At 45.2% G+C, this 13,120-nt stretch overlaps 1 protein-coding gene across 12 annotated transcripts in view; it reads right to left on the bottom strand.

The window, feature by feature from the left end:
• Positions 1–492: 492 nt before the first annotated feature.
• Positions 493–13,120, bottom strand: part of JADE1 (jade family PHD finger 1) — a 193,632-nt gene continuing 181,004 nt past the window's right edge. For all 12 annotated transcript variants that reach the window (XM_060012982.1, XM_060012976.1, XM_060012984.1 and 9 more), the window contains exons 10-11: positions 7,861–7,978; positions 493–4,398 (exon numbers count right to left, since the gene is read on the bottom strand). In XM_060012982.1, coding sequence (XP_059868965.1) covers positions 3,491–4,398; positions 7,861–7,978 — 1,026 coding nt within the window. In that variant the 3' untranslated portion in view covers positions 493–3,490. The remainder of the gene's footprint in view (positions 4,399–7,860; positions 7,979–13,120) is intronic.

Genomic DNA, 13,120 nt, shown 5'->3' with positions numbered 1-13,120 from the left:
CGTGCTTTCTATGAGATGCTCTATGAGCTTGCTTTAAATAGCACAGCAACCCCAGGAAGATAGATAGTAGGATGTCACTGTCCTTTCACAGAAGGGAAAGTTGAGGCTTATAAAGGTTAGGTGACTTGGCAAAGGTCACACGGCTGGTGAACTGTACTTCAGCCTCTAAACCCAGGTGTCTCCAACCCTAATGTGTAAGGTGCTTCAACTGGTTGTTTTCAGCTGTAAAACTGTATTCTGGAAAGAACTCCAGGTGGGGAACACTAAAATCAAACCATTATCATATATCAGTGTCTCACCATCAAAGTTGAGCCAGAAAGCAGCCTAGTGAATCTGTGCTCTTCCACAGTCTTGGTCATGTTCCCTGCAGTTTGCGTTCCTGATCTAAGCTGTGAGACTGTCGACATGTACCATCATGTGAGACATCACATACATATGCAGCTAAGTCATATACATCTAAATATTTAGCAAAACCAGATTTCAAGACACTCTAAAATGTACTGCAAAATGTACAGCATTTATTCACATACAGACAAAAAGGCACAAATTCTACTAAATAGTTCAACAAAAAAATACAGCTGTCCTCAACTAGTTTTATAAATACTTTCAAAAAGGGGGTAGAAATAAATACAGGATTGGGCCATGTAATATAAAATAGTCATCTCTACATATACTTTGTTTAATTCTGATTTTTAACTCTTCATGCACCTTTTTTTTTTCAACTTTAGCTGAATGGACACCAAGCTAGGCACATAGTGAAAAATCCTCTGTACAAGGTTACAAATGTAATGACAAGTTTGTCCATTTCAAAATAATTAAGATTTGTACACAACACATATAACCCTTCATTTAGATTTTGTGTTTATAACCTAACAAATGACATTCCAGGCAACTTTACAAAAGTTTAACTAGCCTACATTTTGACATAATACATTGATCATAATCAAAGATATTTCTTGGTCAGGATGCACAAGGAAAGATAGATAAAGCTTTAAAAAACAAAAAAAAAAAAAGAAAAAGAAGGAGGAGAAGGAGAAAAGAAGGCAAATGGTTCCGTACTCAGAGTGCAGGTGGGCAGGTTCGGCTGGCTGGTTGCCGCTCATGCGGCCGCATACAGAGTTCCCAGCAGGACATGAAACTCACCCACTCACAGAGCTATCATTACACTGTGCCAGAGAAACTGAGCTCTGTACCATTTGCATTTCAAAGCAGGAATTAAAAGTGTGGGCTTTTTGTTTTTGGGTGTTTAGTTCTTGTGTGGGTTTTTTTTTTTATTTTTATTTTTTGTTTTGTTTTGTTTTTGGTTCAGCATAACTTGGAACGTTTGAAAGCTTTTCAACCTAAATGTGGGGAAAAAACAGGTAAGGCATTATTTTTGCACAAAACTAGCATTCCTAATAGTGCAAATGAATCTGGTACCTCTTATAATGGTGAGAGGTCATACACTTACTAGAATTAATTTAGATTTTCTTTTTATGGCTTGACAAATTATCCCTCTATATATTCTACTCTCACCCAGAGCTGTTGCTGTAGTCAAAAGATAACTGTAAATCGAGTCCACCTTCTCCTGTATCCAGCAAAAGGTTTTTTGCTCATATGCAAAAAAAAAAAAAAAATTTTTAAATTATGCCGAGTTAATGTACAACTTGGATTCATAAGAAACTTCTAGTATCTGTAGCAACAGTTTATCTGGACAACAGTCTTTGAAAAATGAGCCCCATAGCTCAAAAATAGTCAATCTAAAAACCTGGGTCATTCTTTCCCCTCCCCTGAATTAGCTACTAAAATGTATTCGAAAAGTTAAGACTTGGTTTGAAAATGTCATACATACAATGGGGATGTATCAGATCTACTATTTGATCATCTGATAAAACTTGCATAGCAAGATGGAATTCAATAAGCCTTTTTCCTTGTTGACAATCGTCCGGAAGACTTGAAAGGTAACTACAGAACTCAAAGCATTACTCATTAAGTATCAGAATGTCCCTGCCACATGGAAACAAATGTATAAATGAATCAGGAATCTGAATACTGATATTAACAAACTAAAGGATAATTTAGGGGAAGTTGGGCTTGTTCCAAGTGCCCATAACTCTAAATCTCATTGCTACTTAAACTTTCCTTAAGTTTGATTCACAACTACACTGAATTCCAAAAAAAAATTAACAGGACCTTAACACTATCCACTGTCTTAATACATAATGCACTGCAGCGAGTGCAAAAAACAGAACATTGTACTCAAATTTAATGCTAAATTTATTATTGCTGATAACTTACTAGTTATTGCCGTTTGCAATTAGAAAGTCCAAGTTACGAACTAGAGCTTAGAACTCTGACTCCAGAAAACCTATTACACTTCAATCTCTTTCCTGTATAACCTTGGTCAATCAATGGTAAGAGGTTATCGCAACTTATTGCCTTTCTATTTTTTTTTAAATATAACCTATTTTGCTTTTTTTTTTGTCTTGTTTTTCTTGTTTTTTGTTTTTTTTTTTTTTTAAAGGAATCTGTTCATGTTGGAAGGCCGGATTCCCCAACATATGCACTAGTGGTCGGCTCTGGGAAATATGAGTCACCAGAGTCTGGAAGTTCATCACTTGAACTTGAATAGCCATTGTATTGTTGGAAGCCAGATGGCCAGTTTTTGCCAATGGCCAGCGAAATCCCAAGCTGGCCCAAAAGGCAGTGGTTAGGGAAGAGAAAGGTCAAAAGGACTGGTAAAGACAGGACCTCAACTGCCCTTTCTCACAGATGGAACTCTGTAATGGCGTCACCCTCCACCAGCCCTATATCCACAACACATTCAAGGGCTTCCGGCAGCAGGACCTTGCTTACATTTACCCTAAATCTCCAAGCTCCAGCGGCTCTACCTTGTCCCTTCAGATCTTCCAGTAATGACTTTTAAATTTTCTCTTCCCTCATCTGCTATATTTACACATGAATTCCCTAGAGTTACTGAAGCTTCAGAGCTACTGCCCGTATACTATAATGCAACAAAAACAGCCTTGTGGGCCAAAGTATAAATATGATTTCAAGATCCACCACAGTCCTAGAAAATAAGTTTTATGGGCTATTAAATGGTACATGAGCATTTCTCAAGAACCACATCTGATTCTGTATATTCAGGTAACCAAGAGTTTGTGCTTTGGGAAGAATACAGAGGGCAGTAAAAACTCATGAGGCTTATTTAAAAGCCTTGCCCTCTTTAGAAACTTAATTCATCCATTCTTATTTTAGTGTTTAATTCAGCCTCTAGTCTTAGCGGTGTCTTACGGTTACAATCTAACTCTTGTGTTTCCTCAACAAGTTGCAAATAACACACTTCTCACAACAATGATTTATAAATGACTCAAAAAAAAAGATTCAATCTGAATTGCAAGTAAATGTGTTTGTGCAGCTCAGGAGTGACGGGTTTCTGCTCGTCCCCCGTGTCTGAACTCTCGCCTACCCCGTGACAAGCCCGTGGTGCTCCCAAGCCATCTCTGCTTCATCAAGAGGCCAAAATGCTTCTCCTGATAATGTCTGTCCTCCTGTTAATGGTGCTGCTGGCATGTATACATTTCTTTTCTGATGCCTCGCTCTCTGAGTCACTCATCTCTACATCAGGGACGTACCCGTCATTCTCGTTGTCAGATTTCAACTTGCTCTTTGCCCTCTCCTTGGCTGGAACTCGGCCTAAGCCCAAATAGGGGTAGTCTGAGTGCTGGTGGCAGGCCCCCTCGTGGGCCTCTCCCTGCTGCTGCCGTTCCCCCTTCTTTGGAATCCGGAATCCTCCCCAGTTCTTCACTGGGCTGGCAGGTGTTGTAGGCACTTTGACTGCAGTCTGGTTATAGTTTACTTTGATTAGGGAGCCGTTGCACTTGGGCACCATCTCTTTCCTCGTGCCGGGTGCTGACTGCCCCACTCCAGGGGCGGTGGCAGCTCTTGTGTTGTCCACGTGCCTCTGGGACACGTCTGTGGACCTGAGAGGCTTGTGACTCTGTCTGAAAGGTCTGTCCTTCAAGTCTCCCTTACCAAGATCACAATGAAAACGATGGTCTCTTCTGCTCCCGTGGTCTGGCATCACCACACCATTCTTCTGTTGTGCTGATATGAGACGTGCTTCTGCAAAGGTCTTTTCAAAACTCAAAAAGCTCTCTGGGACCACCATCCCCTCCCTTCTACTGCCCAGGTCTGGCTGCTTTAGCAGGGTTTTGCCTTCACTCCCAGCACTGTTCTGCAATGGATCTCGCTTATGGGGCTTTTTCATCGAGTGAACCAAGGAAGTACCCATTTGCTTCCTGAAGAACGCAGAATGCCACTTCAAGTCCTCTATCTTGGGGGCATCGGGGCCCACAGAAGGGCTGTTAAACAGAAGCATGTTTTCCAGTGACGAGGAGGAAGAAGAAGGCGGCGCACCTACGAACACAAAAACCACACGTCAAGGAAAGTTACAGCAGAGGCAAATCCAGAACAATAAAATTCCAGACCCTCAGCAGGGCCTTCCCACCCAACAGTAAAGCACACAGCCACCCACTTCGTAAAAGTTCGGTTTTTATAGTAAAGGTATTACCTTCCGTAAAATCTGAATACTCAGTATCCTCTATTTTCTAAAACAGCTTAAGTTCATGTACTTTTTCATGAAACAATGTCTTTTCAAGGAATACATTTTCCGTCAAACAAAATAACTGATCTGATTTTCAAATGGGATTCACTGCGGAATCCGTCTGCGGTGAAGCAAGCACTGCTTCCACCCGGTCTCAGAGCAGCGCCTGCCAAGAGCTGCCACCTGCCACGCCTACAGACGGGGGGTGGGGGGTGGGGGTGGGGGTGAGGGTTGGGGGGCTGGGGGTACTGGGGCTTTTAAGGTTCTTTCTCCAAATTATCTACACCCTCACAGGGCTACATGGCTATGATGAGGATAAATACACGTCAATTGTGAAATGAATAAAGGAAGGTGTTTGAAATCATTCTTGACACAGCGTACATCTGTTTACTCTCATATGTAAAACCCATTTGTGGAATTAAACTGAACTGCCATCCAACACAAGGATAAGTTAAATTGGTGTTTTTCAAACATTTCTGAGGCAAATCACTGTAAGAACTAAGTTTCACGATGTAACCCAGTAAAAGCTCACTTTTCCTGCAATCATATTAGCCTCATGGCCTGATAGGCACTGTGACAGTTTCTGTTTCACTTGTTTTAATGCTAGTGATGACCTGCTAAATTCATCTCACAACCCGGTAATAAACTGTAACCCTCAGTTTGAAAACGACAGGGTGAATTCGTAACATACTAGGGTTCATCCGAAGGACCACGTTCCTGCAAGAGCCTCCAGAGCACCTACAAAGAGCAGTTTTCATGTTTCCTGAGTTATGAACCACCAGGAAAACAAGGTTCCCCCCCAGAGTAGCAGGCAGGAGCCCATGTGAGAGTTTAACTGCTGAGCGGAAACGGACACTGCATGTAAACAGAACAGAGCTAGCAACTCTAAACGTAAAATGATCATGACCGTTGGGAGGGTGTTTTACAGTCTGCTGGTTTAGAAATGGCTGCTTTCTCAATAAGCAAACTCAGGGCCAACCGTCACGCCACACGTATTCCTTCTTTTATGCAGTCACCTAATGTGGGACAATAGGAAGGTAAGAGGGGCTATTTTCCAAGCTCTGATTTCTCTCCTGACTTGGGATCCATGTCTCTGAAGGGCCTCTGGCTCTCATAAGTATTGTCTCCGCCGAGGACACTCATCCAGCAGAAGGGCCCTGCCCAGTCTCGGAACCACGGGACAGTTTAAACCCTGGATCCTAGGGACACACGTTAAGTCAGGGCCATCTCTGCCTCCCTCGGAATCATCTCTCTTACAAGGTAGCTCAGTGTGAGGCACGAACTACACAACGGAAAGTCTCAAACTGGAAGGAGAAAAAAGGCGTCCCAAGGGGTTTCCACTTCATTCCCTGGGGCAGTTCACAGGAAGATTACCACTGCTTCCAACCCGTCATACCTAGTGTGGGTCATTCCTCAGAGGGTGGCGAGGACCCCTTTTCCTGTTCTGGAACAGCAGTAGGACTTCTGAACGTAGATCTGCATTACATCTGTTACACAAAACACTTCCTAACCTTGTTAAGAAGCTCAACCACTTACCAAAAAACCTCAGCCACGAAATACAAGGGGAAAAAAAAAAAAAAAAAACTGCCTGCAATAACCATGAAAAACGACTCAAGTGAAATCAGATGAAAACGTTCTTTACAGCTTATTTTCCTAGGTAATCACTCATTACGTAAGGACTTTTAACAAGAGTCACAGAAAGCCCTCCACTGGCAAAGCTCCACAGACACAACCTGCACTAATGATCCTGGGCGGCAGCAGCTTGGCCTCTGCAGCTGGAGGCCGGGTGATCCGCACCAGACAGCCTTGGGGTGGGGGTGGGGGGCTGCTGTTTACACAAGGACACACCACGGGCAAGGGAGAAAACAGGTCCCCTATTTTATCTGCATTCAAGTAGGAATAATGAAGAGACAGAAGTTCACCTTAAAGACTCTGAGTCAAACTGCCTGTACTTGTGATACCCTAACTCAGAAAAATCTATTTTAAAAGTTTGACAGCTCTAAAGTCTAGCTGACGATAGAACACTTGATATATCTGGGAAATATTTACTCTTGGGAAGGAAATTACCTAGGATGATATTATTAATACGTTAATGCTATCGAAACAATGTAACACACGTCAAGAATATCATTTAAAACTCCCCAAGCTTTTTCTCTCTTCTTTGTTCAGCTGACCAGTTTGCCTCTAGTCACACATATCCAGTTAGTTTTAGGTAAACCCAGAATGTGGATTGCAACATAATAGGTTATAACAACTTCTTTGTTGTATCTGTGTTTCCTAATCTCAGAGACGAAAAGCCACAGACGCAGAAGGAGAGTAAGCCGGTGGACTCTGCACAAAAGGCAAGCAGTGCAGACACTGCTGCTCTAACTTCAAAGGGCAGCAGACACGAGGTCCCCTAAGACCCGCCTGCTCGTGGGTCATGGTTCTGCCCGATCCGCACTCGACAGACTCTTCCTCCTCTGAAATCCTTATAACGCCTGCTTTCTGGGGCTTCTGATCACGGAACGCTAGGGCGGAAAAGCACTTCAGAGGGCAGGATTCTGGACCAAACCTCTTACAGACCAACAGAGTCCCGGAGAGGTTAAACAACTTGCCCTCCTATGCACTTGATCTCAAAGTCACTCAAGTGTTCTCCGGAGGTGGGGGAAGTCCATGTCTTAGTTTTCTTTTTCTCTTTGCCAGAGCAATGCAACATAGGCAGCACTAAATAAATATGTTGTGCTGAATCTCGAAAGTATTCAAAACTCCAACTACACCAAAATAATCCACTGTGAATGTTGCATCAACATGGATATGTGCCTTAAGTACACAGTCTTAAGATATATTTACCATATGTTACAGGTAGATCCAAAGGCTAGATAATTATAAACCTTTCTAGGTATCCCCAGGATACTTTACATTTATCAAGTGCTTTGCAATATGTAAGTTACTCTTTCGAGTCTCACAGTTGTTCCCAGGAGGTAGCTGGAGATCTCATCCTCACGTTACATGTGAGGAAATGAGGGAGACTTGGAAAACTTAAGACTTGCTTGTGTTGAGCCTTTAAGTAGCCAATATAGGATTTGACCCACACATGAGGCCCAGTTCATAGCCCTCTCCTCTAGACCATGGCGCCTCGAATGCCTAAAGATTTTCTTCAACAACAAAAGCCTTTGCTTCTTTGATTCTTCTACAGTATAAAAGAAAATTAAAGAAACTAGCATTTTTTTCCCTTAACAGAGGGCTTACAAACCCCTGCCCTATTGTTTGACCTACCGGGGCTTAATGCATACCTGAAACTCTTTCTTGCTCCAAAAGCTTAGTGTAAAGATTGAATATCTGTTCCTGGACTTTGCACACAGATCGTTTAATCTTTTCCCTGCGGGTCACCATGTAAGTGAGGTTCCGAACCTAGAACGTAGAGAATAAAGATTCTAAGTAAGCAATACATTATAACAGGACTTCGGTGTTTTTTGTTTTTTTCCTCTTTACCTGAGAAAAATTTGTCCTACTAGGTCCTTGAGTGACTTTTGATATCCAAATGTACTTTAAACATTTTAGCTAATCTCTAAGCCTCCCTTTGGGGTGCTAACAAGTATTCTGCGTATACCCCTCAACGTGGGTAGCAGCACAAAAGAGCCTGTCAGAGGAGGTCCTGCCCCTGCACCACACCTGGCCACAGGCTCCTCCTGGCGAAGAGACAGACGCCCATCGGTGTCCAAGTCCAAACATGCCAGCTCTTGCCAAAGGACTCTGCTTATCACCCCTTCAGTATCCTCTTTCCCATGAATTCTATCGTCAGAGGCTTCAGAGCAGTTCAGAAGCCACCTCTGCTGCACTTTATCAAGCATCTTCTGAAGATGGAACTAGATAGCATTAGGGTCAAGGGCCATCAGAGGGAGAAGCCCCTCACAAACAATGTCCCCACACAGGGCTCACTAGAAGGCCAAGTAGTCACCAGGAATCCAAGTGAACTTCTTTTGTTGACACTGAACTCTCTGAATTACCTTGGAACTTACAGGCCGCTGTGTTCCTACAGCGTGTGAACACCTAGGGAACATCCTTCTTGCTTTGTCATTGACTTGCTAGCTCAGCCTCTCAAGGCCAGCTTTCTGTATCACCACCTGAAAAACTGAAACTGCCCTCTTCTCGATTCATCGGTCAGTAACCGAGAAGACCCCAGCACTAGGAGCTCCGCTTTGCATCTGATGTGCGACCACTGGGGAACTGCATGCAGATGCTCATTCACCAGTAGTAACCAATCAACTTAAATTTGTTCCCCATTTTCAAAGCCACCTGTGATCAGTCAATACAGAATCAAATTTTAATGACTTAATCAATAAACCCCCTTAAATCTCTCAGTCCTAAAACCTACTGGTAAGACCTGATCAGACGGCATGGGCCTGAAAACACAAACGTCAAATGCAACACAGCAGATAACACAATTAATAAACCTTTCTTCAGGAAGATGTGGACAAGACCACCCCAGTAAGCTCAGTGGCAAGACTGAAAACAGGGACTGCGTATCCCCATCAGCTCCTACACCAAAGGCATGACTGCACTCTCCAAACGCTTGGGCTATCCCTTCTCCTGCCACCTTCCCCCAAGGTCACTAACCTTTTGGCAGCGAGAGTGGCAACAAGCGACACACGACAGCCCTGCATTTTGGCTTCTGTACAGATACACCACCCCTAAAGAACCCTAACAATTCCAGCTGTTCTTCCCAGCTGTGTTCAAGGCAGCCTCCTTTCCAAGAGGACACGAGGCATTAAGAGGAACAGGTCAGCTGGGTTTCACATTTGCATTGCTCACGTTGTAAGTGGTATAATTTCCTGGCCTAAAGCAGGACCACCAAGTCAGGCTTCTCTTGATCCTAACCTATTCACTATTTGTTTAGGATCTTCCTAACACTTCTTGATAAAAATAAAAATTATCTTAAAGAACTGAGAATAAAATCACTCTTCCTGTCTCAAAGTAAATCTTATTTCAGTGTCATTCACCCTGGTTAAAGCACATTCTTTCTCTGACAGCCACACACCCTCAGGCCAGGAAGTAGGTGTCCTTTATGAGAATTCTGACCAGTTTGGGGATGGAGGTAGCTAATAGGCGACCCTCTTTGATAAATATTGCTCCACCCAGGGGAGATTAAGAGTAGAAGGTCAAAAAGAGGAAGGGGCCGAACCTAGATCCTTATCACAGGCTCAAAACAACTGGAAAACATACAGAACGGTTTTTACATTAAGACAGGGAATCCAACTTGTGGAAATAGGAAATGGAAACAAACTCTCTGACGTCCTAGGAGTGGACAAGGTTACTCTCCTATTCAAGTCAGAGGTACAAAAGAGATACATCGTTTTTTACTTAAAATTGTCAATGGAAAGAGCAGAGCCAGAGAACCTGAACTTCGTATTATTACTCAAATTTAATTTTGGTGTCTTCACTTCCCCCAGGAAAGATTTCCACCCTGGCTGTTAAGTGGGAAATTCTCCATTTCCATTCCCCATGATTTCTGATACGAGACATCTAGCTGTGACCCCAAGAAGCAAAGGTCGGGGTTTTCAATTGGAGCAAATCAGCCCCTGAATAAACCAGGCCGGCTGACCACATTAGTATAGTGAGTGCCCTAAACCTTACCTCTCTCATGCACAGAACACCCTGAAGGGCAACTTCCGTAAGCAGCCCCTGTATGTAGAGCTGAACTGAGGCTCTGTCCTCAACACACACCCTGCTTGGCCCTTCCTGTACACTGCTAGACTGCTAGACCTAACCTCCCGCCCACCCCCGACCCCCCGATTCATCTTCTCCCAATTGCCAGCGAGGTGGTAGGCAAAACCACCAGCCCTCGGCTGCCACCCTCATACCACGTTAAACCCAAGAGTCAGGCTTTCCCCAAAAGCAGTGGTTCCCAAACAAACACGTAGGGGCCCTAAAACACAGAATGCTGGCCTCCAACCCCACCGTTTCTGGAGTCAGAGGTGGGATCCAAAAACCTGCAGGTCACGTGGCTGCTGGTTGAGGACCACGTGCTGAGAACCACTGCCCTCAGGAACTCGATAACGACCTCAAGTTTTCCTGAATCCCAAACACTGCTTGCAACACTAAAGCTTAACATGCCTCTTGTTCGGGGACAACTGTAGCCTCTGTCAGGCTGTCAAGAGGTGACCATTCCACCAAATGTTGAGTAAAATGGTCCCCCGGGACCTGACCCCTTTCGATGCCCCAGGCAGGAGTGCAGAGGTAGCATGTTTTTTTTTTTATCTGAGCAAGTACTCATTTGCTGAACTCATGTTTATTGCATCCTTTAGAAGACAATGTTTGGGGGAAAGGAATCCCCCCAGAGTGAAGTGGCAGCCCTGGGAACTTGGCATGGCACCCGCCATATATCGGCAATCGTGTCTTCAGGTTCCCAAACCCACCTGAGTCCATTCCTGTCATCTAACTTTCTGATCCAGAACTGGAACCCGGGTGTGCAAAATGCCCCACAGTGTATATCTGCAGGAAAGAGCCACTACCGTTATCACTCAGAGAGTTGGCTGCCTCTCTAATGAAGGGTACTCACTTGTCAGTTCTGAAGTGACCACACGCCTTGATCACAGTCCCACATATTAACCTGCTACGAAATGCTGTTGTGTGAACTGGGCTGGACTTTAAGTTACTTGAAAAACAGACTTAGGATTTATTCTTACTGTCACCCCTGCCCTGATGAGTCTTTGGCCTAATACACTTCTTGTTTATAATCACAAATAACTGTGCACCCTGGGGCACGGCGGCCAAGATTTCCACTTTTTAAAGCCTCCACCATCGCAGGCCTCGTGGAACATTCTGGAAAACACATTTTTCATTTTAATAAGCCCGTTTCAGACTGATGCTAAATGCCCTCAAATCTCTTAGACTCTTTAATAAAGTAAATATAAGTAATACCACACACACAAAAATCCTGATTTATTCCCTGTTTCTCATACATCATTGGCATCATTCTACTTAAAACGCAACAGTGATGACTCCAAAAAAAAAAAAAATGTTTAGAATTTAATCGTAAGTGCGTGTTAATCTGAGTAACTTAAGTACAGAAAAGAGTTAGTACACCACAAGCATTTTCTACACTTTTATTTTGTGGTGATTGCGAGACAAACACAGTCCGAACATGAGACTTTCCGTCCTCCCTCCTGAGGACTATCTGACTCCAAAGCTCATGCGCCCCAAGTACAGCAGTTGTCAGGTTGGGATAAGGCTTCTCACCAGGATTCGAGCTTCTCCCTTCTGAATCCCTTTCTCATCTCTAACAAAAAGGCCACACGTACATGTGGTTGAGAGGCGAGGTCTTCTTTACACTCACCACCGGGGTGGGGGTGGGGGGGCACAGGAGCACAAGAGCCTCACACACCCTCTTCCCGCCTGGCCTCCGCCTGAACCCGCCTGAATCCGGAATCTTAACCTGGTGCCTGGAAGGGGCGTCACAAGCAGCCCGCCCTGTCAGGTACTCAAAGGGTCTCTTCTAAGGAACACTTACAAACACTCTCACTGCCACGCCTTCTCTACCAGGGCAGTGCAGGTCTCTGTGAGAGCTCGGTCTTTCGGTTCCATACTTCTCCCCTGTCCCTATTCTTTGCCTACACTCCCGCTGCAAATCACCTCTGAGTCAGAGTCTCTCCCAGGCAGGTGAACCACAGCCCCCATTAATAAGTCAGGCGCTTGGGGGAGACGCGTTAACCGTTTCAGGCCACTTAGGTGCCTTTCGGCACGGGCTGCGTTGGGCCCGAAGCCTCAGTTCCATCTGTGCACTAATGAATTGAATCACTGTCGGCGGTCGGGGCAGTCGGGGGCGCTGACGCGAGAAAGCGCTCTAAGACACATCGCCGACTAGCAAGCTTCAGTCAGAGACTACCTGCAGGGAGGTGGCGGCCCTGGGGGAAAGCCAGCCCGCTCCTAGAGTTATGCCTGTAGCCGGAAGGGAGGTCCAGACTGGGACTCCAGAGGTACTGGAGAATGGGCGAGACGCCAACCAGCCAACAGCTGCAGGAAGGTGCCACCAGCCGAGGCTCCGGGCAGCCACGGGCCACCACGCGGGCCAATCCAGTGGTGAGGGTGTTCGAAGCGCGCCGCGCGGGACGGGGGGCTCCCCGGGTCAGATCGGAGGCCCCTGTGCACCAGGAGTCCCCACGCCCAGTCTAGACACAGCACACGGACACAGACACACATGCACACACAACATGTACACAGCCTGAGTGATGACTTAGCACCTCACTGCCGGAGTACCTGGGGAACAGATATGCATGTGCATGGCAGCTCATGCCCACACATCAGCACCCACAGCCTGCTCTGCTCGGCGACTGTACCGGGAAGGCCCCCGCCAGCCAGGCAAGAGGCGGAGCTGGGTCAGAGAGGCAGTGCTTCCCTCTCCTCAATGAGCCCGTGACCAGCACCTAGAAAGTGTTTCCCCAGGTTCAACGAGAGACTGCCCTACCTCGGCCCGCCCCACCCCCTCACCGTTAATTAAATCCACTCTGGTTTTCTAACTCAGTTTGTAAACAGTTCTGAGCCCACCCCTTGGGC

Source organism: Delphinus delphis, chromosome 5, assembly GCF_949987515.2.
Source record: "Delphinus delphis chromosome 5, mDelDel1.2, whole genome shotgun sequence".
In the NCBI taxonomy this organism is placed as follows: Eukaryota; Metazoa; Chordata; class Mammalia; order Artiodactyla; family Delphinidae; genus Delphinus; species Delphinus delphis.
The sequence above is the reverse complement of the archived record's forward strand: the minus strand, read 5'-3'. Positions and strand labels throughout refer to the sequence as shown.